Genomic DNA, 27,670 nt, shown 5'->3' on the forward strand with positions numbered 1-27,670 from the left:
ATCCATATGATGTTCTCTATTTTGGTGTCTCTATTTCTGCTTGGCAGTAAGTTCATCTCTACCATTTTTCTAGATTCCACATATAAGTGATGTTATACAGTATTTGTTTTTCTTTCTCTGATTTACTTCATTCTATATAACAATCCTATTTCAAATCCTAAAAGATGATGCTGTGAAAGTGCTGAACTCAATATGCCAGCAAATTTGGAATGCTCAGCAGGGGCTACAGGACTGGAAAAGGTCAGTTTTCATTCCAATCCCAAAGAAAGACAATGCCAAAGAATGCTTAAACTACCACACAACTGCACTCATCTCACACACTAGCAAAGTAATGCTCAAAATTCTCCAAGCCAGGCTTCAACAACACGTGAACCATGAATTTCCAGATGTTCAAGCTGGTTTTAGAAAAGGCAGAGGAACAAGAGATCAAATTGCCAACATCCGCTGGATCCTCAAAAATGCAAGAGAATTCCAGAAAAAAACATCTATTTCTGCTTTATTGGCTATGCCAAAGCCTTTGACTGTGAGCATTACAATAAACTGTGGAAAATTCTAAAAGAGATGGGAATACCAGACCACCTGACCTGTTTCTTGAGAAACCTGTATGCAGGTCAGGAAGCAACAGTTAGAACTGGACATGGAACAACAGACTGGTTCCAAACAGGAAAAGAAATACGTCACGGCTGTATATTGTCACCCTGCTTATTTAACTTACATGCAGAGTACATCATGAGAAATGCTGGGCTGGAGGAAGCACAAGCTGGAACCAAGATTGCTGGGAGAAATATCAATAACCTCAGATATGCAGATGACACCACCCTTATAGCAGAAAGTGAAGAAGAAGTAAAGAGCCTCTTGATGAAAGTGAAAGAGGAGGGTGAAAATGTTGGCTTAAAGCTCAACACTCAGAAAACAAAGATCATGGCATCCGGCCCCATCACTTCATGGAAAAGAGATGGGGAAACAGTGGCTAACTTTCTTTTTTTGAGCTCCAAAATCACTGTAGATGTTGACTGCAGCCATGAAATTAAGAGACGCTTACTCCTTGGAAGAAAAGTTATGACCAACCTTGACAGCATATTAAAAAGCAGAGATATTACTTTGCCAACAAAGGTCTATCTAGTCAAGGTTGTGGTTTTTCCAGTGGTCATGTATGGATATGAGAGTTGGGCTATAAAGAAAACTGAGCGCCAAAGAATTGATGCTTTTGAACTGTGGTGTTGGAGAAGACTCTTGAGAGTCCCTTGGACTGCAAGGAGATCCAACCAGTCCATCCTAAAGGAGATCAGTCCTGAGTGTTCACTGGAAGGACTGATGCTAAAGCTGAAGCTCCAGTACTTTGGTCACCTGATGGGAAGAACTGACTCATTGGAAAAGACCCTGATGCTGGGAAAGATTGAGGGTAGGAGGAGAAGGGGACGGCAGAGGATGAGATTGCTGGATGGCATCACCAACTCAGTGGACATGAGTTTGAGTAATCTCCGGGAGTTGGTGATGGACAGGGAGGCCTCTCGTGCTGCAATCAATGGGGTCGCAAAGAGTCGGACACGACCAAGTGACTGAACTGAACTGAACCGAGCATAACCGAGCATAATCTCTAGTTCTATCCATTTCTCTGCAAATGACACAACTTTATTCTTTTATGACCGAGTAATATTCCATTTTATATATGTACATCTTTTCGAGTCATTCCTCCTGTGAGGGACATTTAGGTTGCTTCTGTGTCCTGGCTGTTGTAAATAGTGCTGCAGTGAACATCAGGATGAATGTGTCTTTTTGAATGATGATTTTCTCCAGGTACCTGCCCAGGAGTGGGATTGCTGAGTCATACGATAGTTCTATTTTCAGTTTTTTGAGGAACCTCCATACTGTTCTCCATAGTTGTGCCAATTTACATACCCATATGTAGGAGGAGTCCCTTTTCTGCACATTCTCTCCAGCATTTATTGTTTGTAGTTTTTTTTAATGATAGACATTCTGAATGGTGTGAAATAATACCTGACTGCAGTTTTGCATCTCTCTGAAACTCCAGTACTTTGGCCATATCATGCGATGAGTTGACTCATTAGAAAAGACCCTGATGCTGGGAAAGATTGAGGGCAGGAGGAGAAGGGGACAACAGAGGATGAGGTTGCTGGATGGCATCACCAACTCAGTGGACATGAGTTTGAGTAATCTCCGGGAGTTGGTGATGGACAGGGAGGCCTCTCGTGCTTCAGTCAATGGGGTCGCAAAGAGTCAGACACGACTGAGCGACTGAACTGAACTGAACTGAATAATTAGTGATGTTGGTCATCTTTCCATGTATTTGTTAGCCATCTGTATGTCTGGAGAAATGTCTGTTTAGGTCTTTTTCCCATTTTTTAATCGGGTTGTTTGGTTTGTTGATATTGAGTTGTTTGTGCATTTTCAAGATTAGTCGCTTGCTAGTTGCTTCATTTTAGTGGCCAATATTTTCTCCCATTCTGACAGTTGTCTTTTTGTTCTGTTTATGGTTTCCTTTGCTATGCAAAAGCTTTTAAGTTTAACTGGGTCCTCTTTGTTTATTTTTGTTTTTATTTTCTTTACTCTAGAAAGTTGGTCAAAAAAAATCTTGTTGCAATTTATGTCAAAGAATCTTCTGCCTATGTTTTCCTCTAAAAGTTTTATAGTCTGACAGAGAATTTAAATAGCCATGATTAAACTGCTTCAAGAATTAATTAACAAGATGTGTGTCTTGGCAAAGAAATGATAACAAAAGCAAATGAAAATTCTACAGCTGAAAAAGTTAACAGCTGAAATTAAGAACTAGAGAATGAGTCTATCAGCACATTAGATCAATATAAAGTAGAAATAGTAAAATGGAAGATGAGAGGATAAGTGTTCCTCTATATAGAAAAGCTGATCACATGGTAAGTGCCTGGTTAACAATACTGTATAAAAAAGTTTCCCCCAAACTTAGCAGTTGAAGGATTTTTTTTTTTTATCATGATTTTCTGGTCAGTGATTTGGGAAAGACTCAACTTGGCAGTTCTATCTTTGGGGTTTCTCATGTGGTTGCACTTAGATGTTATCTGGGGCTGATATCTCTAAAGGTTTGATTGAACTGTGGTTATGTAAGGAAATTCCCTGAAGTATTTTTTTGTTGTTGGGGAAGGGGAGGGATAAAGGAGCATCCTGTCTGCAACTTAATCCAGAAAGATTTTACATGCTCAGAGGGAAAATGGGGCAGGAGAGAAACAAAGGAGGAGAGAGAGGGAAAGCTAGAGCAAGACAGAGAAAGAGAGAGAAAACTAGAGTGAGAGAGAGAGGGAGAGGAAAGAAGGATTAAAGCAAAATACTAACCTAACATTTGGGGAATCCACATAAAGTTCAGAGAGAATTCATTCCTAGAAAACCTTCACTAAAGGAAATACTAGTAACATCAAACCCATAAAATGCCTAGGAGAAAACCTAGGTAAAGATGTGCAAAACATCTGAGAGAAATTCAAGACCTAACTGAATGAAAGGATATATTTTGCCAATGAATTGGAAAACTCAATGTTGTCAAAATAAATCATTCTCAAATTTATATACAGATTAAAGCTAACCTCAATAAAATTCCCTGATGCTTTTGTGTGTGTGAAACATGACAAGATGATTCAAAATTTATGTTGTTGTTCAGTCACTCAGTCATATCTGACTCTTTGCAACCCCATGGACTACAGCACACCAGGCTTCCCTGTCCATCACCAACTCCCAGAGGTTACCCAAACTCGTGTCCATTGAGTCAGTGATGCCATCCAACATCTCATCTTCTGTTGTCCCCTTCTCCTCCTGCCTTGAGTCTTTCCCAGCATCAGGGTCTTTGTTAGTGAGTCAGCTCTTCACATCAGGTGGCAAAGTATTGGAGCTTCAGCTCAAAAATGTATACAAACTACAAAAACCAAGAATGACCAAGAAAGTTAGCAAGAACAACAACAACATAACTTCTTTAAATTAAAGTTACCCAGATTTACTATGTGTGCTTAGTCACTCAGTCATTTCTGATTCTTTGTGACCCAGTGGACTATAGCCTGCCAAGCTCTTCTCTCCATGGGGACTCTTCAGACAAAAATACTGGGGTCGGTTGCCATGCCCTTCTCCAGGGGATCTTCCCAACCCAGGGATCAAACCCAGGTCTCCCGCCTTGCAGACAGATTCTTTACCATCTGAGCCACCAGGGAAGGTTCAAGATTTACTATAAAGTTACAATAATTAAGAAAACATGGGGAAAAAAAGAAAATGTGGGACAGGTGCAAGGATAGACAAATGACACAGTGGAACAGAATAGAGAGTCTAAAAGAAGTACTCAGACATATGTGCCCTTTCGTTCATCACAAAGGTGGCACTGCAGTAGGGAATAGTCTTTCCAGAAAAAGATTTGGAGTCAACTGGATGCCCATATGAAAGCATGACACTTGACCCTTATCCTACACAGTTATCAATCCTAGAAACAGTGTATAATTATATGCAAAAGAAAAGTAATTACACTTCTGTGAGATACTCTCAAAGAACATTTTTGTGATTTTGGAGTAGACAAAGTTCTTTCTAGAAGGATATAAGGAGCTCTGTGGACTGGAACAATGGACTGGCTCGAAACTGAGATAGAAATATGTCAAGGCTGTATATTGTCACTCTGCTTATTTAACTTCTATGCAGAGTATGTCATGCGGAAAGCCGGGATGGATGCAGCACAAGCTGCAATATAGATTGCTGGGAGAAATATCAATAACCTCAGATATGCAGATGACACCACCTTTATGGCAGAAAACGAAGAGGAATTAAAGAGCCTCTTGATGAAAGTGAAAGAGGTGAGTGAAAATGTTGGCTTAAAACTCAACATTCAGAAAATGAAGATCATGGCATCTGGTCCCATCACTTCATGGCAAATAGATGGGGAAACAGTGAAAACAGTGACAGACTTTTTTTCTAGGACTCCAAAATTACTGCAAATGGTGACTGCAGCCATGAAATTAAAAGATACTTGCTCCTTGGAAGAAGAGCTATGACAAACCTACATATTAAAAAGTAGACATGTTATTTTGCCAACAAAGGTCCGACAAAGCTATAGTTTTTCCAGTAGTTATGTATGGATGTGAGAGTTGGACCATAAAGAAAGCTGAGCTCTGAAGAACTGATGCTTGTGAACTGTGATATTGGAGATGACTCTTGAGAGTCCCTTGGACTTCAAGGATATTAAACCAGTCAATCCTAAAGGAAGTCAGTCCTGAATATTCATTGGAAGGACTGATGCTGAAATTGAAGCTCTAATACATTGGCCACATGATGGGAAGAACTGACTCATTGGAAAAGACCCTGATGCTGAAAAATATTGAAGGCAGGAGGAGGAGATGACAGAAGATGAGATGGTTCAGTGGTATTCCCAACTCAATGGATAGGACCTTGAGCAAGCTGCAGGAGATGATGAAGGACAGGGAAGCGTGGCGTGCTGCAGTCCATGGGGTCACAAAGAGTCGGACACGACTGAGTGACTGAACTGAACTGACTGACTGAAGGAGCACTACATGTACAGAGAAAAAGGTGATAAGTCAAACCTAACATTAGTAACTTGGCTCACTGAAGGACAGCATACCATTAAGAAAATAAAAATATAAGACAGAATTAAACACACAAAAAACATAATAAATATTTGTTCCAAAAGTCATCATCATGGTAATTTGCACCATTGTATGTGTAATAGTCAAAACCTGGCGACAAACTCAAATCTCTGCCATTAGTTCAATGGGTCAAAGCATGGTCCCGCGATCATTCAAAGGAATACTCTATCATAATAAAACTGGATACAGTGTTGCCATAAACAACATCATGAGTGAATTTCAAACACAGTTTGAAATCAAAGAAATTAGACACAAAAGAAAACATTCTGTATGGTTACACATAATGTTCAAAAACTGACAAATTATTCTATGGCAGTACAAGTCTTAGGTAAGCAGTCTTCCCTGGAGAGGAGGAGGACACAGCTACTGGGAGGCAAGTGATTCTGTGGTGCTGTGAGTGTTCTCTTTGTAGATCTGGGTTGGGGAACATGACCTAGGTATACACTTACCGTTTGTACTTTGTTCTATATTATTATCCTTAAATAATAATGTTTCATAAAAATGTTATTCATCTAAGCATTTCTTTCTCTGATATAGCACTTCTTAGCATTTCTTAGCACTTCTTTCCCTTGAAAAAATGAGTGAACAATGAGAAGGTTATGGAGCAGGACCTTAACAGAGCCTTCTCAGGACAGACCACCCTCATGTCCTCCATCTGCTTCTGTCTGTAGAAAATCCTTAGTCAAAGAATCAATCTAATCACAGAAATGAAAAAATTTCGGAAACAAAGGAAAACCGTCAAATAGGATAAAATAATAATAGTTTAACCCTAAACAAAGTCAAGGACTTTTAGTTCCTCCTCATGGGCTATAGCTAATATTCTAAGCCATATCCTTTGAGCTATTTTGCAGATACTGAAATCCCAACCAGGTAGTAGAAGTAAATTACATGATGACCAGACTAGTGGGGTGCCATTTCCTTCTCCAGGGGATCTTCCTAACACAGGGATCAAACCTGAGTCTCTTGCATTGCAAGCAGATTCTTTACCATCTGAGTCAACAGGAAAGCCCATAATCTTCTTCATCTTGCACAATTCCAAGAATCGGCCTCAAGGAAATGGGAACAGACCAACACAGAACTGATGATTAACTGTATTCCAAACAATAAAGGTGACACTGATCAGACCTATTTCAAGATGACTGCCGGAGCTACCTATGCTTTTCTGCAGATAACCTGTCCCCTACCTCCACCTGTGCACTCCTGAAATTCACATTTAAAAATTCTTGCCTCTGATCAGCAAGGGGGAGCTGGTTCTTTGTTACATTAGTCCTCTGTCTCCCAGAACTGCTGGTTTCCTCAATAAAGCTGTCTTTCGTTTTACCCCATATTTGTCTCTCAGTGTTGGATTCTTGAGTAATGAGCAGCTGAAACCTGAGTTCAGTAACAAGATTAAACATTTCACTACAGAATATCTTCCTTTTTAAGCATGTTTTCCCTTCTCTCTGCTCTGGGGACATTTCACCCCAGGAGCATCCTAAGTACAGTAGCCCATCCCTGTCTTACCTGAACAGATCACAGAGGCCGTGTTGCCATGGGAACAGTCAGGACCACCCAGGGCAGTCACAGGGCATTGCCACAGGAAGGACTCAGCCCCTGAGCAGTGAAATCGGGCTTTCCAGTGTTGATCACTTCCTTCTGCTCTGTTTGGGGTGGAGACGGCGACTCCACAGCCGAGTTGACGACAGACAACATTGGCATTGGCCAGATTCCAGTGGGAGGCACAGAGAGCTCTCCATTGTCCAGAAATATTCATCTCCACCCACCCCTCACACTGAGAGGTGCCATTTTTCATAAGCCGAACTTCTGTGTACACTGATAGAAAAAGACAGGATTTCAGCAAAATCTGATTTCTTTTTTAGCTTGAAATGAGTTAGGTCCTGCCGTGCATCTCACCTGAACAGACAACCTGAGCAGCTCCACTGTGCTGACACGTGCCCCCTGGACAGGGCACTCTGGGGCAGACCCGGAGCTCAGGCTCCTCCCCCTCACACCTGAACTCTTCAGTCCAGACCCGGTCATCAGATTCTCTGACAGGCTCGTGTCCCAGGACAGACACAGCCTTGCCACACCCCAGCTCTGCACAGATGACCTGGGCAGTGGGGAGTGTGAAGTTCCCATCAGACACTGGGGTCCAGGCTTCTCCAGAATGCACTTCTACTCGCCCTGAGCAGGGTCCATCCCCTCCAGTCAGACGCACAAATCCTAAGAGAAACAAAGAACAACAAACCCAGTGAGTGTTCATGAACCTGGCTTGACAATTCGAAACAACATCTCACAGTTGGTGTGAAATGCTGTGAAAGCTTTTTTTCCAATTGTGGAATAAGAGGGGATAAGAAGAGAGAACTTGACTGTCATTGTCAAACTGCATTTTCATGAGCAAGTTTCTGAAGAGATATCCAGAAGGATTGAAGGATCAGTTTGGAATGGCTGAATCCCAAGAATATATATTTTGGTTAGGAATGTTAATTCCTATCTGGGGGCCTGGAAACTACAGTGCCCAAAGAAACTGCACAGTGGTAGACATTCAAATTTGGCTACAGAGCTGAACTGAGAGTTAAAAACATCCATGGGATTCAAGAGGTTAGAGGCCTAAGAGCCAGAGAAGTTTAGAAGTTTAGAGGACCATCCTGAGATTTCTGAGGCTAAAATTCTAGCCAGTTTTCTCTCAGAGCCAATATTCAAGTCACTGAGGACAGGGAAAATCACGCGGGCTGGATCTGAGTGCAGGTATTATAATCTAATTGTGAAAGAAGTTGTCCACAGGTAAGTTTAGAAGTGACAGAAGCTCAGAGAATCATAGGAAAGGGAGGGAATGGTCCGAGTCATCTTTCTTAAAAACCTAGGATTTATCAAGACAACTGGGAGAAAGTGAGGTCTCAGTGGAATTATGCAAGACAATTGAGTTAGTTGATTACTTCATACTAGACATGAGATTCTCAGCAAATGTGAAAGAGTAATGCTAATTTAATGCATTCTAACCTTATCTATATGCTAACGGCATATGCTTTTCCTATTTGGATTTCTGAGATAAGAAGCCAGCAAGCTATAAAAAAGAGTGAGAAGAAGAGAGCAGACAGAAAACAAGCCATACATACTTTTGAGATTTCTAAATTGCAAAAGCTTCAATAGGAATGAAACATAGAAAGATTTGGGGGAAAAAAGACTTGTTCAACAAGATTTTAACACTTTTTATCCCCTGTGCTCCTTCCATTTGCCACATAACCCTGCTACCATTTCCCATTTCTCCCAATGCAGAAAAGAAAAACCAAGCTTAAGAGCTACAAATAGATGGAAAGGAGACTCCAAAAGGAAAGAATTTCCGTAGGGGGTGAGGTGGAAGGAGTGGTAGATTAAACAGGGATTGGATGGAGTATGAGAGAGAGAGAAAAGAAAAGACTGATGAAAATGTTTCATCCTTCAGAGACCATATTTTGGATGGAGAAAAGGTAATCCAATAGGAAAACACCTGCACATCATAAAGAACAACTTTTAAAATAATTTTCCTGGTTTCTGAGTGTGCTCATGATTATTCATGTACATGGTGGAATTTGTTCTGGTGAAGGACTCTGATTGCATAAGTTTGTGAACTTTGAAGTCTCAAAAAGAATGATATAACAGAATAAAAATCTACTATAGAGAGCAGGTGGAGACGGCAATGGCAACCCACTCCAGTGTTCTTGCATGGAGAATCCCAGGGACAGGGGAGCCTGGTGGGCTTCCATCTATGGGGTCGCACAGAGTCAGACACGATGGAAGTGACTCAGCAGCAGCAGCAGCAGCATAGAAAGCAGGAGAGAACAGAAAAGGCACTGCAGAAATTAAAGAATTGAAGGGTTAGCTTGACCACTCATACAAGAATGAATGATGAGAGAGAGGATGATCTGCTTGCCTTTTATTATTTATCCATTTCCATCTCCCCAGAAAGGCCCAGGTTAGGACTCCTAATCTATTCTGACTGGGAAATTGGTCACGGGCTACACATCCTAGATAAAGCGTTTTTATTTAACTGGTTCTTGTTGTTGTTGTTGCTCAGTCACTCAGTCATGTCCGACTCTTTGCTACCTCAAGGACTGCAGAACGACAGGCTTCCCTGTCCTTCACTATCTCTCTGAGTTTGCTCAAACTCATGTCCATTGAGTCGGTGATGCCATCTAACCATCTCATCTTCTGTCGCCCCCTTCCCCACCAGCCTCCAATCTTTCCCACCATCAGGGTCTTTTCCAATGAATCAGTTCTTCATATCAGGTGGCCAAAGTATTGGAGCTTCAACTTCAGCATCAGTCCTTTCAGTGAATATTCAGGGTTGATTTCCTTTAGGATTGACTGGTTTGATCTCCTTGCAGTTCAGGGGACTCTCAAGAGTCTTCTCCAACACCACAGTTCAAAAGCATCAGTTTTTCAGTGTCCAGCCTTCTTTATGGTCTAACTCTCACATCCATACATGACTATTGAAAAAACCATAGCTTTGACTAGATGGACCTTTGTCTCAAAGTAATGTCTCTGTTTTTTAATATACTGTCTAGGTTTGTCATAGCTTTTCTTCCAAGGAACAAGCATCTTTTAATTTCATGACTGCAGTCACTGTCCAGAGTGATTTTGGAGCCCAAGAAAATAAAGTCTGTCACAGTTTCCATTTTTTCCCCTTCTATTTGCCACGAAGTGATGGGACAGGATGCCATGATCTTAGTTTTTTGAATGCTGAGTTTCAAGTCAGCTTTTTCACTCTCCTCTTTCAATTTCATCAAGAGGCTCTTTAGATCCTCTTCATTTTCTGCCATTTAGGGTGATGTCATCTGCATATCCAAGGTTGTTAATATTGTTATATTAATTCCATCAGATTAAAAATTTAGAAAGACAAAGAGAGAAGTATTTCTTATATTCTATTTTATATACTCTGATAAAAGTTAAATATTCAAATATGTGCTGGATAATCAATAAAGTCTTAGGATATATTAGGATAGAGACTACTGAGACATATTATTTCTTTTTTACTTTCTACTTGATTTTAAAATTTACATGGAAGAATAAGTGTGAAAATTCCAAGAAAATTATTAAATAGAAGGCTGATGTGAATGAGTAAAAATATTAAATATAATAAAGATATATCTTTGTCTGGTCTCTTGCTATGTAGACATCTTGTGTCCTTAGGCACACACAGCATCTTCCTCACCACACCTGAACCTTCAGTGTTGCTCAGAGAACCTCACAGTTGCCTTCATCAGCTCCCATTGCCATTCCCCTTCCTCCCAGCTACTGTAAAACCTGCTCCACCTTCTTCAAAAACTACATGTGTCCTCTTGCTCCAAATAAGCCCCCAAACACAAATCTCTTATATCTTTGAAATCATCAAATATAAACTACATAATCTCTTATCATAAAACACAGAAATTCATGTTTTATTACCTCCACCTTTGACTTGCCAGTGCATGGCTAAGTGTTCCTCCAAAGCTTGCATTTATACAGATATCTTAAAGGAAAAATTGGGGAGACAGACTTTTCTAGTAACAATGAAAGAATATATGACTCAGAGCATTTCATTCACAGCTCTCTAGTTCTACCATCAAAGAACTATGAACAGTTACATTTAATTTGCAAAGGAAACTTGAAATCTGGCACAAATTCATAAGAATCTCTGATTTGTTAAATGATATCCCTTTAGGGATCACCTCTATATATGTAAATGATATCCTTCTATAGTAAAAGTAGCTTCCATTCCTACTAGCCTAGTGCAAAATAATGTCTCACATTGTTTGTACAGAAACAACTCCACCCAGGAAAGTACATCCTCATTTTTGTTGTTCCCTCTCATAGCCTCCCTGTGCAAAGAGAATGTGCATGTGGCAGTTAGCAAATGTTTTACTCTCACAAAAAGTGAATTATGAAAAAAAATTATGAGGATTTATTTTAATTGGGAGAATAAATAAAGCTACTTCAGCATCAGGTAAGTTCACTGGAGAAGAAAAGAATAGCAGAGATTTATAAGAGGAAAGTAAATGAAGTTCATCACTCACAGCCACAGTGCATTCAGGGAGGATGGGGAGGTGCCTCAGTCCCATCTAGCCCACCTATCTCCTATTGCCCTGCTGATCAGACACCAGCTCTCTTGGAACTTTCCATTTTCTCAGCCGGTGGACAAAGAACTGACCATACCTGAGCAGATGACTCCTGCATCTTCTTGATGATCGCAGTTGTGTTGCCGCCATCCCCAGGAAGGGCACCTCCACACCTGGGACTCCTCTCCTCTGCAGCTCACTTCATCCAGCCAGATGGGCCCTGATCCCGCCCCGAAGTAAGAAGAGGTTGTGGCATCCAGAGCTTCTCCACAGCCCAGCTGCCTGCACACCACGCGGGCGTCGTCCACGTCCCAGCGGTCATCACAGATGGTGCCCCAGGAGCCCTGGTCAAGGATCTCCACTCTCCCGGCGCAGGGACCGCCTCCATCCACCAGGCGGAGCTGTCTGCTGTCTGAGCAGAGAGAAATGGGACGATGGGGTGATGACGCCAGGGGCTGAGAAGGGTCTTCTGTCCTGTAGGACCCCCACCCGAGCAGTAGGGGGCGCTCTCCTCTGAGGCTGCCGACCCTGCTGCTTCAGGCACGGAGTCGTTGCACTGGGGCAGCAGCTGGGTCTGGTTTTTTATACCAGTGGCAAGAGAATAATAAGCTTGAAAAATAGGAAGAAAATAAAACAGGAAATATTAAGTTGAAAACACTCTAGTGAGCAGTCTGAGACAGAAGGTGGTATGAGGTCCTATCAGAGTTAACATTCTGATCTGTAGTTCTGCATAGCTTCAGAGAAAGATTTACAGGAAATGTTAGTTTCTCTACCCAGAGCATTTAAATGAGTTCAGAGTCACTGGAATGAGCTGGCAGCTGGATGGATTCCTTTCAAAGCACACACATTTTGATGCCGTTGACCTAAGAGTTAAACGGGTTGATAAAAAGGAGTGGCATCAGGAACTGGCGTTATCAGATGCCTCAGATAGCAATCATGAATCCTCTACCATTAGAATCCTTCTCCCTGGTACAGTCATTCAGAAACGAAAAACAAATGGATTCTGTGATATCTTGGCTTACCCCAGAATATTTCATTTGGGGTTCTAAGCTTCAGTCTTCAGATCTGGATACTTACTTTCAAACAATGTGATCTCTTTGAGTAGACTGAACAACTTTGCATGAGAAGATGATATCATTGACACTGGCCAGATTCCACTGGGAATCATAGAATGTTGCTTCTTCTCCCCAAAAAATATAATCCCTCCTTGGACTTTGTATCAAGAATCTCTATTATTCAAATTTTGGAGTTATGTGATCTTTAGGGGGAAATAGTGTGTATGTTTGCTTAGTCACTTCAGTCACGTTCAACTCTGTAAGACCCTATGAACAGTAGCCTACCAGGCTCCTCTGCCCATGGGATTCTCCAGGCAAGAATATTGAAGTGAGTTGCCATGCCCTCCTCCAGGGGATCTTCCTGACCCAGCGATCTAACCAGTGTCTCCTGCATTGCAGGTGGATTCTTCACAGCTGAGCCACCGGCGAAGCACTTCTAGTTCTATCACCGAGCAGAAATAGGTTACATTCCTGCAAGCCCTTGAACAAATAACATTAACAGGTTCACTGTATTCTCCTCTCCTTTTATACATAAAAGTGATGTAAAGAAAGGTTAAAGAAACTCTATCAGTGTTGCACTTTAAGTAAATGATGAAGTAGAGAATTAAACCTAAAATTTTCCACTTCCATGGAGAATGGAGGAGTTCACAGCAGGCCAATGTGTTTTGCTGGGTCTTGCTGGATACAACTTTAAAAGCTGGAAAAATGTTTAAGAAACAGTAAATGCATTCAACATTTGTTGACAAAACATGGACTAAATATGCTAAAATTCTAAAGAGTGGAGACTATTTCAATGTTAGCCAAGGATCTATAGCTTCTTTTTCTCTGGGAATTTGCTGGTTCATTGCATAATTTAATGATTCAAAATCTGGGCTTGGGCAAGCAGAGGACTATTGTTGTGACAGTAAGCCAGCATAATTTGGGAGTTACCTGGTGCTGGAGTGACAAAATTACAGTCTTGAGAGCCTCTCTCACACAGCACGTTTTCTCCTCAAAGATCTGCCGAGTATACAAGCTGTGAAGGACAGGAGGCTAAAGACTATATAAAAAGACTTGGAAAGTAGAGTCTTTCCCATTCTCTTGGGTACTGAGCTACCAGAGAATCCAGGCTCTGAACTGAAATCTCTGAAAGTCCATGTCATAGGGACAGAGAAATCAGACGTGGACTGAGTGCTACCAAAACTGCAACCCACACTTGTTACATCTCAGTTTTAGGTTATATTTAGATGTCTGAGTGATACACACCTCTCCCCCCCTACCTGCCTAGCAAGACAAAGGGTAAATCCTTTCAGGTGTTAGAAAATGTATCAGGAGTATCTTACTTTTTCACATAAAATTTATAGCATTCAATAAAAAATGACATGACATTTGACAAGTTAGGATAACATGACAAATGACCAAGTGAAAAAAAGAGGTAAGAGAATGCTGAGACACACATGAGAGAAATGCATAACGATTTTAACTATGATAAGTGTATTTAGGGGAAAAGAGAGAAGGAGAGAAAATACAGGTTAAAAGATGGAAAAATTAACAAATAATCATAAACAAATAAAAATAGCAATGGAACCATTGTCAACCTAAAGTAAAATATCTAGAATTAAAAAGTGAATGAATAAGTCAAACGAATTTTAGATAGAACATAGAACATAGTGATTTAGAGGAGTCCTAAAGATGAGAGATGAGAAGGAAAAGAAAGAGTAGGAGAGACAGAAGAGATACAGAGACAGAGAGACAGAATTACAGAAGTCATATTTGAAGATATAATGATAGAGAATATTTTAAAAATATAAATGGAAGAGTATGAAAACCCCCACTCATAGTAAAGCTGCTGAAAATCAAAAGGAAAAAGGGGAATCTGGAATAATAACACATTTATTGATACTAAAGGAAGAAAAAAAAAAGGTGGGGAGAAAAAGGAACATAAAGCATGTGGATCAATTAAAAGCAAATGGCGGATGCCAACACATCAATATCAGTAATTGCATTTAGAGTAAATGGATTAAGATAAAACAAAACTGACATTAATGTTATTGGCAAAATGATCACCTTATGTTATGAAAACAAAAAAAGGTTGAAAGCAAAATGATGGGGAAGTGTACTAGCTATAAGAAAACTGGAGTAGCTTTATCAGTGTCCCAGGAAGCAGACTCTAGAAAAGATACACGACTTGAGAGTAGTGCTGAGCAAGGGTGTCGGGCATACAGACCGAACCCACAACCACAGACAACCAGCCGATCTGATCACAGGACCTCAGCCTGTATAACGCAATGCAACTAGGCCATGCCGTGTGGGGCCACCCAAGACGGATGGGCCATGGTGGAGAGGTCGGACAGAATGTGGTCCATGGGAGAAGGGAATGGCGAACCACTGCAGTATTTTTGCCCTGAGAACCCCATGAGAAGAATGAAAAGACAAAATGATAGGACACTGAAAGTTGAACTCCCCGGGTCAGTAGGTGCCCAAGATGCTACTGGAGATCAGTGAAGAAATAACTCCAGAAAGAATGAAGGTACAAAGCCAAGGCAAAAACAATACCCACTTCTGGATGTAACTGGTGATAGAAGCAAGGTCCAATGGTGTAAAGAGCAATATTGCATTGAACGTGGAATGTTAGGTCCATGGACGAAGAGAAATTGGAAGTGGTCAAACAGGATATGGCAAGAGTGAACGTCAACATTCTAGGAATCGGTGAACTAAAATGGACTGGAATGGGTGAATTTAACTCAGATGGCCATTATATCTACTACTGTGGGCAAGAATTCCTTAGAAGAAATGGAGTAGACCTCATAGTCAACAAAAGAGTCCAAAATGCAGTACTTGGATGCAATCTCAAAAACAACAGAATGATCTCTGTTCATTACCAAGGCAAACCATTTAATATCATGGTAACCAAAGTCTATGCCCCAACCAGTAATGCTGAAGAAGCTGAAGTTGAATGCTTCTATGAAGACCTACATGACCTTTTAGAATTAACACCCAAAAAAGATGTCCTTTTAATTATAGGGGACTGGAATGCAAAAGTACAAAGTCAAGAAACACCTGGAGTAACAGGCAAATTTGACCTTGGAGTTCAGAATGAAGCAGGGCAAAGGCTAATAGAGTTTTGCCAAGAGACCACACTGATCATAGCAAACACCCTCTTCCAACAACACAAGAGAAGACTCTACACATGGACATCACCAGATGGCCGACACCAAAATCAGATAGATTATATTCTTTGCAGCCAAAGATGGAGAAGCTCTATACAGTCAGCAAAAACAAGACCAGGAGCTGACTGTGGCTCAGATCATGAACTCCTTATTGCCAAATTCAGGCTTAAATTGAAGAAAGTGGGGGAAACCACTAGACCATTCAGGTATGACCTAAATCAAATCCCTTATGACTATACAGTGGAAGTGAGAAATAGATTTAAGGGACTAGATCTGATAGAATACCTGATGAACTATGGACGGAGGTTCATGACATTGTACAGGAGACAGGAAACAAGACCATCCAAGAAAAAGAAATGCAAAAAAGCAAAATGGCTGTCTGAAGAGGACTTACAAATAGCTGTGAAAGGAAGAGAAGCAAAAAGCAAAGGAGAAAAGGAAAGATATACCTATTTGAATTCAGAATTCCAAAGATAGCAGGGAGAGATAAGAAAGCCTTCCTCAGTGCTCAGTGCAAAGAAAGAGAGGAAAACAGTAGAATGGGAAAGACTAGAGATCTCTTCAAGAAAATTAGAGATACCATGGGAACATTTCATGCAAAGATGGGCTCAATAAAGGACAGAAATGGTAGGGACCTAACAGAAGCAGAAGATATTAGAAGAGGTGGTGAGAATACACAGAAGAACTGTACAAAAAAGGTCTTCACGACCCAGACAATCACAATGGTGTGATCACTCACCTAGAGTCAGAAATCCTGGAATGTGAAGTCAAGTGGGCCTCAGAAAGCATCACTATAAAGAAAGCTAGTAGACATGATCGATTTGCAGTTGAGCTATTTCAAATCCTAAAAGATGATGCGGTGAAAGTGCTGCACGCAATATGTCAGCAAATTTGGGAAATCTCAGCAGTGGCCACAGGACTGGAAAAGGTCAGTTTTCATTCCAATCCCAAAGAAAGGCAATCCCAAAGAACGCTCAAACTACCACACAATTGCAATCATCTCACACGCTAGTAAAGTAACGCTCAAAATTCTCCAAGGCAGGCTTCAGCAATGTGTGAACCGTGAACTTAAAGCTGGTTTTAGAAAAGGCAGAGGAACCAGAGATCAAATTGCCAACATCCACTCGATCATTGAAAAAGCAAAAGAGTTCCAGAAAAACATCTACTTCTGCTTTATTGACTATGCCAAAGCCTTTGACTGTGTGGATCACAATAAACTGTGGGAAATTCTGAAAGAGATGTGCATACCAGACTACCTGACCTGCCTCTTGAGAAACCTGTATGCAGGTCAGGAAGCAACAGTTAGAACTGGTCATGGAACAACAGACTGGTTCCAAATAAGAAAAGGAGTACATCAGGGCTGTATATTGTCATCCTGTTTATTTAACTTATATGCAGAGTACATCATGAGAAATGCTGGACTGGATGAAGCACAAACTGGAATCAAAATTGCCAGGAGAAATTTCAATAACCTCAGATATGCAGATGACACCACCCTTATGGCAGAAAGTGAAAAAGAACTAAAAAGCCTCTTGATGAAAGTGAAAGAGGAGAGCGAAAAAGTTGACTTAAAGCTCACCATTCAGAAAACTAAGATCATGGCATCCAGTCCCATCACTTCATGGCAAATGATGGGGAAACAGTGGAAACATTGGCTGACTTTATTTTGGGGGGCTCCAAAAGCACGGCAGATGGTGACTGCAGCCATGAAATTAAAAGATGCTCGCTCCTCCTTGGAAGGAAAGTTATGACCAACCTAGACAGCATTTGCCAGCAAAGGTCCATCTAGTCAGAGCTATGATTTTTCCAGTAGTCATGTATGGATGTGAAAGTTGGACTGTAAATAAAGCTGAGCACTGAAGAATTGATGCTTTTGAACTGTGGTGTTGGAGAAGACTCTTAAGAGTCCCTTGGACTGCAAGGAGATCCAACCAATCCCTCCTAAAGGAGATCAGTCCTGATGTTCACTGGAAAGACTGATATTGAAGCTGAAACTCCAATATTTTGGCCACCTGATGTGAAGAGCTGACTCATTTCAAAAGACCCCGATGCTGGGAAAGATTGGGGGCAGGAGGAGAAGGGCCGACAGAGGATGAGATTGCTGGATGGCATCACCGACTCAATGGACATGAGTTTGGGTAAACTCCAGGAGTTGGTGATGGACAGGGAGGCCTGGCGTGCTGCAGTCCATAGCATTGCAAAGAGTCGAACATGACTGAGCAACTGAACTGAACTGAACACTAATTGAATTAAAGAGGGAATTTTCATGATTATAATGAAATGCACCCTTAATAAAGATATAGACATCAATATTCAAGAAAGGTTAACAGAACATAGCTTTGAAATATACTTGACAGAATGAAAAGAAGGAATAGGCAAAATCACAATCAAAATGGAGGATTAATACTGTATCTTTTTCAATAGCATACAGACCAAACATACAAAAACAAAGATCACAGCAGATGCACAACAGCATAGTGAGCACATCTAACTAAGTAACACAGAGCAGTGCACCCAACAGTGCGAGAGCTCACACTCCTGCAAACACACAGGAGCATTTCTCAAAATGACCACAGAATGGGACAACACCTTTCACTCTTGGAACTCATACAGAGTATTTACTCTGACCACAGTGCAATAAAATTAAGAATTTATAAGAAAAATTGTTAGCCATCCCTATTTTGGAAAATTCAGCAACAACCTTCCTTGCAAAAAACACCTAAGTCTGGGAATAAATTTAAAATTTACTAAATATTGTGAAATAATGATAATGAAGATATGATAATAATGATAATAAACACAAAATAATGATATTATCATAAATTCTTCTAATGAAACTCAAGTAGTGCCTAAGGGAAATTTATAGCCTAGATTTAGAGAAGAGGAAAGACTGAAAGTGAAAAAAGTAAGCTCCCAATTAAGAAACTAGATGAGAAAGTCTAAAGGATGTAGAATATTGGGGTTAATTTAAAAAGGAACAAAAATGAATGGGAAAGAAGGTAACCATAAGATAGAAAACCCTTTAAGCGTGGCTCATTGAAAATTGATGAACACTGATCAATACTAAAGAAGAGCAGAGTGTAAAGGAAGTTAACAATACCAAGAATGAAAAGGGACATCACTGTAAATCATACAGATATTTTGGTGATAGTTTTTGTGGTGTTGTTTGTTTTTTGACTGTGCTGTGGCTCGTGGGATCTTAGTTCCCAGGTCAGTGATTGAACTTGGACCCATGACAGTGAAAGTCCAGAGATTTAACCCCTGGATTGCACAGTTTTATTAATACAATTTATACATTTAATGTGGATAAGTACACAGAAAGTGTCAATTTCTCCACAGCCTTGGCAACACTTAAGTGTCTTTTAAAAAAAAAAAGTCATTCTGACATGTATGAGATGATATCTCTTTGTGGTTTTGATTTACATTTCCCTGATGATTGACAATGTCAAGCATTTTTCATATACCCATTGGCCATTTGTATGTTTTCTTTAGAGAAATGTCTATTCAAGCCCTTGGCCAATATTTCAACTGAGTTATTAGGTTTTGGATTTTTTTTTCTTGAGTTGCAGGAGTTCCTTATGTGTTTGGAAAATAATACCTTATGTAATTAGTGCTAGCTTGCTTTTTCACTCTGTTGATGTTTCCTTTGGCTTGAAGAAGCTTTTTAAGTTTGATATATTCCCACTTGTCTATTTTTGCTTTGTTACCTGTACTTTTGACATCATATCATGAAATCATGAAGCAATGTGTTTTTCTTTTGTGGTGAAGCTATCACATACCTAAAATATAATTGTTATCTGGTGATGATGTTATACAATCACACATAGTAAAATAAATTCAGATAAATAAATGAATTCAAAATTAGGTTTAAAAAAATTAGGTTTTGAATATTCTTTAGTGGAACTGTAAAATTATTTGCAGAAAATAAACTTGATTCAATGTTATTTTGGGATTAAGAATGGCATATGAAACATTTCATTAAAGGCAGAAGTCAAAAAAGTAAACCATTATAGATTTGATAACATAACCCCCCATTCACATATATAAGCTTTAAAATATATGCAAAATATGGAGGAAATATTTACAAAAATATTTAAGGAAGAATAAGTGATGCTTCTTTATAAGACTATAAAGAAAACTGAGTGCCAAAGAATTGATGCTTTTGAACTGTGGTGTTGGAGAAGACTCTTGAGAGTCCCTTGGACTGCAGGGAGATCCAACCAGTCCGTTTTAAAGGAGATCAGTCCTGGGTGTTCATTGGAAGGGCTGACGTTGAAGCTGACACAACTGAGCAACTGAACTGAAGTGATGTTTGTTTATAGAGAGTTCCTACAAATAAATAAAAAATTTTAAAGCATTCTAGAGAAAAAAATACTGTCATGAAAGATATCTTAAAACTGTAATATAGAAAAGAAGATAATATTTTTGTATATAGTGTTTGTGAAAGTCACTCTGCTACTGCTAAGTCACTTCAGTTGTGTACAACTCTGTGCGACCCCATAGATGGCAACCCACCAGGCTCCCCCATCCCTGGGATTCTCCAGGCAAGAATACTGGAGTGGGTAGCCTTTCCCTTCTCCAGGGGTCTTCCCAAGCCAGATATAGCACCAAGGTCTCCCACATTGCAGGCAGATTCTTTACCGGCTGAGTCATCAGGGAAGCCCAAGAATATTGGGGTGAGTAGCCTATCCCTTCTCCAGTGGATCTTCCCGACCCAGGAATCAAACCGAGTTCTCTTGCATTGTAGGCAGATTCTTTACTAGCTTAGTTACCAGGGAAGCCCTAATGTGGGTTAAAAAAAAAATGATGCATTTTCTTATGTCAAGACTATTAAGAGAATAATAGTCTCTTTTTAAATTAATTATTTATTTGGTTGTGCTGGGTCTTAGTTGCAGCATGCAAATTCTTACTTGTGGGATCATAAGAAAAAAATTGTAACTACATGTGGTGATGGATATTACTGTACATGTGATGATTTACCAATATGTACAAAAACATAAACACTATGTTTTACACTTAGAACTAATATAATGTTACAAGAATTACATCTCAACTAAAAATGTTAACAAACAAGATTGGAATATGTGGATAAAATCAGTTTCATCCTTACCTCATTTAGGCTTCTCTGGTGGCTCAGACAGTAAAGAATCTGACTGCAGTGCGGGATACCTAGGTTGGGATGATCCCCTGGAGAAGGGAATGGAAACCCATTCCAGTATTCTTGCCTGGAGAATTCCGTGGACAGAGGAGCCTGGCAGGCTATAGTCCATGCAGACACAAAGAGTCGGACATGATTGAGCAACTAACATTTTCACTTAATGTCATTTTCTGGACCCAAATTAAACTCACCACTTAGATTTTAAAATATCAAATCTCACTGCATCCTACAGGGTTAGGACAGACACACAGAAACAGTAAGTCACCTGCACACGAGATGTAGGCTTCCTCCTCTGGAGAACATGAAGTGCAATTCCAAGGGTCAGAAGGACACTGCCAGAGAGAGGTGTCAGTTCTCTGACACCGGATTCCATCCACCCACTGGGGTCTAGAACCTTCTCTAAGAGCAAGAGAAGAGTTGAGGGTTCCACTGTCCCCACAGCCAAGCTGTCTGCAGATCATGGACACAGTGATGTCCTCCATGGGGTTGCGGCAGACACTGCCCCAGGTCCCGTTGTAGAAAACTTCCAGCCACCCAGCACACTGGTGGTCCTCACTCACCATCCTCAGGGCCAGGAACTCTAAGATTGAAAGGGGAAGAGACAGGACACAATGAAAACTTTGCTGGATGTTTTAGGTTTTCCTTTCTTCCAGAAAAGGTGAACATTAATCTCTGACCTTGTTCAAGAGATACCCACTAGATGACAAGACTGACATCGCCTCCCTTTTAACTGACTTTGTCCATTTGTGTCTGTCCTTCTATTTCTACCACAATGGTGTAGTGGATATGAACTGAGAGGAAGACCAAACTGTGTGGGTGCTAGTCAGGGAGGAAAGCTGAATCCTGCTTCCTGACCAAAACTTTGAAGAGTATATCAAGGGATGTGATGTGGATATTAGGGAGATAGGGAGAATAATTAACCCCAAAATGTCCACATCCCAATCTCTGCAACCTGTGAATATGTTACCATACCTGACAAAAGAGATTTACAGATGTGATTAAGAAAAGGACCTTGGGACGGTGAGATTAAGCTAGAATATTATATTAACAATGTGAGCCCAGTCTAAGCACATCCTTAGACCCACTATCCTTAAACATGGAATACATTTCTTAGCTCTGCCTAGAGAGAGAGATGTGACTCTCGATAATATTTGGAGGCCTGCAGCATTGCTGGTCTGATAATGGATGAAGGGAGCTCTGAACCAAGGGATGTAGGTGGTTTCTAGAAGCTTGAGAATTCCATGTACATAGGGGCAGGGCAGGATACAGTCCATGGGATTGCAAAGAGTCAGACACTACTGTGTGAAGAACTTTCTTTTTTCTTTTTTTTATCTAGAAGATTGAAAAGACAAGAAATAGATTCTCCCCCAGAGCCACAGAAGTGATGCAGCCATGCTGAAGCCTTGATCCCAGCCCAGTGAGATCCTTGCTGGACATCTAAGCTACAGAAGAGTAAGGAAATAAATATATGCTGTTTTAAACCACTAATTGGTAAATTGTTAGAGAAGCAAACGGAAACTAGTATCGTGGGTTTAAAATTTTTGTATGTAACTGGAGAGAGAGCCTTGCTTTCAACAAAAACTGTAAAAAACGGCTCTGCCAGGAAACACAGGGGAGAAGAAAGGACCAGATCCTCAGCTGCTGCAGGAGGAAGTGAAAGCACCTCGTCTTCACGTCGGCTGGAAACACAGGCTCCATGGGAGGAAGCCTCCTTCTCTGGTCCTTTCAGCATCTCTCCCTCGGGGCTCAGACCCCTGTCCTCCAGGGCCCCACCCCTCCCCCAGCCTGTGGACAGTGCGCAGCGCAGACCTGAGCAGATGACCCCCGCGTCCTGCTTGTGTCTGCAGTCATGTTGCCCCCAGCCTCGGGAAGGGCACCTCCACACGTGGGACTCCTTTCCTGTGCAGTTCAGGTCGTCCATCCAGATGGGCCCTGATCCTGCCCCAAAGTGGGCAGACCCCGTGGCATTGAGGGCTTCTCCACAGCCCAGCTGCCTGCACACCACGCGGGCATCATCCAGGTCCCAGCGGTCATCACAGATGGTGCCCCAGGAGCCCTGGTCAAGGATCTCCACTCTCCCGGCGCAGGGACCGCCCCCGTCCACCAGGCGGAGTTGTCTGCTGTCTGAGGAGAGAGAAAAGGGACAATGTGGCGTTGACTTGGGGAATGAATAGGGTCTTCTGTCCTGGGTGACTCTCACCTGAGCAGTAGGGGGCGCTCTCCTCTGAGGCCGCAGACCCTGCTGGTTCAGACACGGAGTCGTTGCACTGGGGCAGCAACTGGGTCTGGTTTCCTGAAGAAACGACAATGATCAGAAGTCTGGAAGGGCTGAAGAACAGGAAACTGAACTAAGGGAAATAATGACCTAGTGATAGAGCCTAAGATGAAAGCTCTGTTCGGTTCACTTCAGTTCATTCGCTCAATAGTTTCCTACTCTTTGCGACCCCACGAACCGCAGCACGCAAACTCTCCCGGTCCGTCACTAACTCCCGGAGTCCACCCAAACCCATGCCTATCGAGTCAGTGATACCATCCAACCATCTCATCCTCTGTCGTCCCCTTCTCCTCCTGCCCTCAATCTTTCCCAGCATCAGGGTCTTTTCAAATGGTCAGTTCTTCACATCAGGTGGCCAAAGTATTGGAGTTTCAGCTTCATCAGTCCTTCCAATGAACACCCAGGACTGATCTCCTTTAGGGTGGACTGGTTGGCTCTCCTTGCAGTTCAAGGGACTCTCAAGAGTCCTCTCAAACACCACAGTTCAAAAGCATCAATTCTTCAGTGCTCAGCTTTCTTTACAGTCCAACTCTCACATCCATACATGACTACTGGAAAAACCATGGCCTTCACTAGACAGACCTTTGCTAGCAAAGTAATGTCTCTGCTTTCTAATATGCTGTCTAGGTTGGGTCATAACTTTCCTTCCAAGGAGCAAGTGTCTTTTAATTTCTTGGCTGCCGTCACCATCTGCAGTGATTTTGGAGCCCAAAAAAATGAAGTCAGCCACTGTTTTCACTGTTTCCCCATCTATTTGCCGTGAAGTGATGGGACTGGATGCCTTGATCTTAGTTTTTTGAATGTTGAGTTTTAAGCCAGCTTTTTCACTCTACTCTTTCACTTTCATCAAGAGGCTCTTCAGCTCCTCTTCGCTTTCTGCCATAAAGGTGGTGTCATCAGCATATCTGAGGTTATTGATATTTCTCCTGACAATCTGTTTTTTTTTCATTTATTTTTATTAGTTGGAGGCTAATTACTTTACAATATTGTAGTGGTTTTTCTCATACACTGACATGAATTAGCCATGGATTTACATGTATTCCCCATCTCGATCCCCCATCCCAAGAACAGACTTTTGGACTCTCCCAGCAAGCTTTTTTCCAGCTCGTGCTTCATCCAGCCCAACATTTCACACGATGTACTCTTCGTATAAGTTAAATAAGCAGGATGACAACATACAGCCTTGACATACTCCTTTCCCAGTTTGGAACCAGTCTGTTTTTCCATGTCCAGTTCTAACTATTGCTTCTTGATCTGCATGCAGGAGGCAGGTAACGTGGTCTGGTATTCCCATCTCTTTAAGAATTTTCCACAGTTTATTATGATCCACACAGTCAAAGGTTTGACATAGTCAATAAAGCAGAAGATGCTTTTCTGGAACTCTCTTGATATTACTGTGATTCAATGGATGTTAGCAATTTGATCAATATGAAAAGGCAAAACTTTTAGCTGAAGAAAAAGAATATATAATTCATTTTGCTTATGATTTTGAGTCATTGATCAGGAAAAAAACTCAGTTTGGCAGTCTTTCAGTGGGGTCTTTCAGTGCTGCAATTAGATGTCACCTGGAGCTGAAGTCATTTAAAGATTTGACTGAACTCTGGTTCTGTAAAGAAACTTCTAGAAGTGTTCTAAGGGTAAAGGAACATCATTTCTTCAACTTAATTCAGAAAGGTTTTGCATATTCAGGAAGAAATGGGGCAGAAGGGGAATCGAGATGGAAAGGCACTCACATACACACAGAGATTAAAGCAAAATATTGATACTAACATTTAGAAACCCAGGTAAAGGTCAGAAGGGAATTTTTATATTACTTTCCCAACATTTTAATGTCTCAAATGACATCAAAATTTTAAAAATTAAAAGATGAAAACAACTCAGAATTCATTGCCAGAACACTTTCACAAAAAATACTCATAACATCAAAAATAAAATACCTAGGAGAAATCCTAGTAGAAGATGGGCAAAATCTCTGACAGAAATTCAAGATCTAACTGAATGGAGGGATGTATAATGCCAATGATTTGGAAAATTCAACATTGTCAGTGTCAATTATCTTCAAATTTCTTTGTCTCCTCTCAAATTTTTAAATCTAATCTCAATGAAAATACCCTTAAACTTTTCTTTTGGTGAAAATGACAAGCTGATTTCTAAATTCATACAAAATACAAGCAACCAAGAATGACAATCACAGTGGGTAAGAAAAGCAACAAAGTTAGAGGAGTTAATATAAAGTAACTCTGTAAATTAAAATTATTAAGACTTAAGTTTGAAACTCTGGGAGATACTGAAGGACATGGAAGCCTGGTGAGCTGTAGTTCATGAGGTGACAAAGACTCAGACATGACTTAGTGATTGAACAACAACGACGACAAAATTATGATAATTAAGAAAATATAGTATTGGTGTGAGGATAGACAAATGATAACTTGGAACAGAATAGAGAGTCTTAAAAAGGACAGACATACTTGCCCTTCTGCTTATGACTAAGGCGTCTCTGAAGTGGGGAAAAGAATCTTTTCAGAATAAGATTGAGTCAATTGGATGTCCATATGAAACCTGACACTTATCTTACACCAATATCAATCCCAGAAGGAATGCACAATAATATGCAAGAGGAAAATAATAAAATTTCCATAAGGTACACTTGAAGAATGTTTTTATGAACTTGGAGTAGGCAAAAATTCTGTTTTAAAGGGTATAAGAAGCATTAAATGTGCAGGAAAAAGTTGGCAAGTTATGTTTCCATAAGATTAAGAAACGAGTTCATCAAAGGACACCATTTGATTTAAATAAAGAAAATACCAAGGGTTAAACATGGAAAGTAAGTAACACATATTTGCATCCAAAGACATTGTCATGGTAAGTTGTAGTATCATATTTGTAATAGTCAAGAACTGGAAACAACTCCGATTTATACTGTCAGTAGAATTGATCAGTACATGGCCATGTGATCATTCAAAGTCATACTCTATGGTAAAAAAAAAAATAAAGTGCTACAATATACAACATCATGAGTGAATCCCAAACATAATTTTGAGTCTAAGAAATTAGATACAAAATATGCAACATACTGCATCATTTTATATAAAGTTCAAAAATTGATAAAACACTGTGTTGGTAGAAGTTAGGTAAGCAGTTTTCCCTGTCGAGGAGGGAGGACACAGTTACTGAGGACAACAGTCACTGTGGTGCTGGGGACGTTTTCTTTGTTGCTCTGGATTGGGGTTCATGCTGAGGTCTATACTTACTGCTTCTACATTGTCTTCTATGATTGTATGTAAGGAAAAATGTTGCTTAAAAATATATTATTCCCCTTCACACTTCTTGCCCTGGCCTGAAAAATGAAGGAACAATGAAAAGATCCATATTTCACCACGAAATATCAAAGTCCACGAAATAGGACTTTGAAGTCCATTTTCCCTCACTCTCTGCTCTTGGGGACATTTCACTCCAGGAGCATCCTGAGTACCAGTAGCCCTTGTCCCTCTCTCTTACCTGAGCAGATCACAGAGGCTGTGTTGCCATGGGAACAGTCAGGACCACCCAGGACAGTCACAGGACAACTCCACAGGAAGGACTCCGACCCAGAGCAGTGAAATCGGACTGTGGAGATCTGATCCCCTTCTTCCACAAAGTGTGGTCCTCTGGGGGTGGAGACAGCAACTCCACAGTCAAACTGACGACAGACAACATTGGCATTGGCCAGACTCCAGTGGGAGGCACAGAGCGCTCTCCATCGTCCAGAAATGTTCATCTCCACCTGCCCCTCACACTGAGAGGAGCCGTTTGTCATGAGCCGGACTTCTGAGTACGCTGGTAGAGGAAGACAGAGTTTCAGTAAAATCGCATGAACAGGGTGTTCACAGAGATGAAAGGCCTGACCTGCATCTCACCTGAACAGGCAACCTGAGCAGCTCCACTGTGGTGACACGTACCCCCTGGACAGGGCACCCTGGGGCAGACTCGGAGCTCAGGCTCCTCCCCCTCACACCTGAACTCTTCAGCCCAGACCCGGCCATCTGACTCTCTGAAGGGCACGTGTCCCAGGACAGACACAGGTTTGCCGCACCCCAGCTCTGCACAGATGACCTGGGCAGTTGGGAGTGTGAAGTTCCCATCAGACACTGGGATCCAGGCTTCTCCAGAATACACTTCTACTTGCCCTGAGCAGGGTCCATCCCCTCCAGCCAGACGTGCAAATCCTAAGAGGAAATAACAAGAAAACCAGTGAATGTTTGTGGTACTGACTTGAAACTGCACATTACAGGCCGTGGTGTGAAAGTTTTTCTTTTTAGAAGTGGAGCATATAGACAGTCTTGACAGTGTCGTAATTGAATTTCCTTGAGCAGGTTTCTAAAG

General features: G+C 41.1%; 1 protein-coding gene across 1 annotated transcript in view; it reads right to left on the minus strand.

Annotated features, from left to right (window-relative positions):
* The window catches only part of LOC136172499 (antigen WC1.1), a 58,833-nt gene that overhangs the window by 13,670 nt on the left and 17,493 nt on the right, over positions 1-27,670 (minus strand). The window contains exons 3-10 of the mRNA XM_065941966.1: positions 27,205-27,513; positions 26,807-27,124; positions 23,234-23,326; positions 22,843-23,157; positions 21,299-21,613; positions 11,769-12,083; positions 7,512-7,820; positions 7,122-7,430 (exon numbers count right to left, since the gene is read on the minus strand). Of these exons, the coding sequence (XP_065798038.1) occupies positions 7,122-7,430; positions 7,512-7,820; positions 11,769-12,083; positions 21,299-21,613; positions 22,843-23,157; positions 23,234-23,326; positions 26,807-27,124; positions 27,205-27,513 (2,283 nt within the window). The remainder of the gene's footprint in view (positions 1-7,121; positions 7,431-7,511; positions 7,821-11,768; positions 12,084-21,298; positions 21,614-22,842; positions 23,158-23,233; positions 23,327-26,806; positions 27,125-27,204; positions 27,514-27,670) is intronic.

The sequence above is a fragment of the Muntiacus reevesi genome, chromosome 1 (genome assembly GCF_963930625.1).
Source record: "Muntiacus reevesi chromosome 1, mMunRee1.1, whole genome shotgun sequence".
In the NCBI taxonomy this organism is placed as follows: domain Eukaryota; kingdom Metazoa; phylum Chordata; class Mammalia; order Artiodactyla; family Cervidae; genus Muntiacus; species Muntiacus reevesi.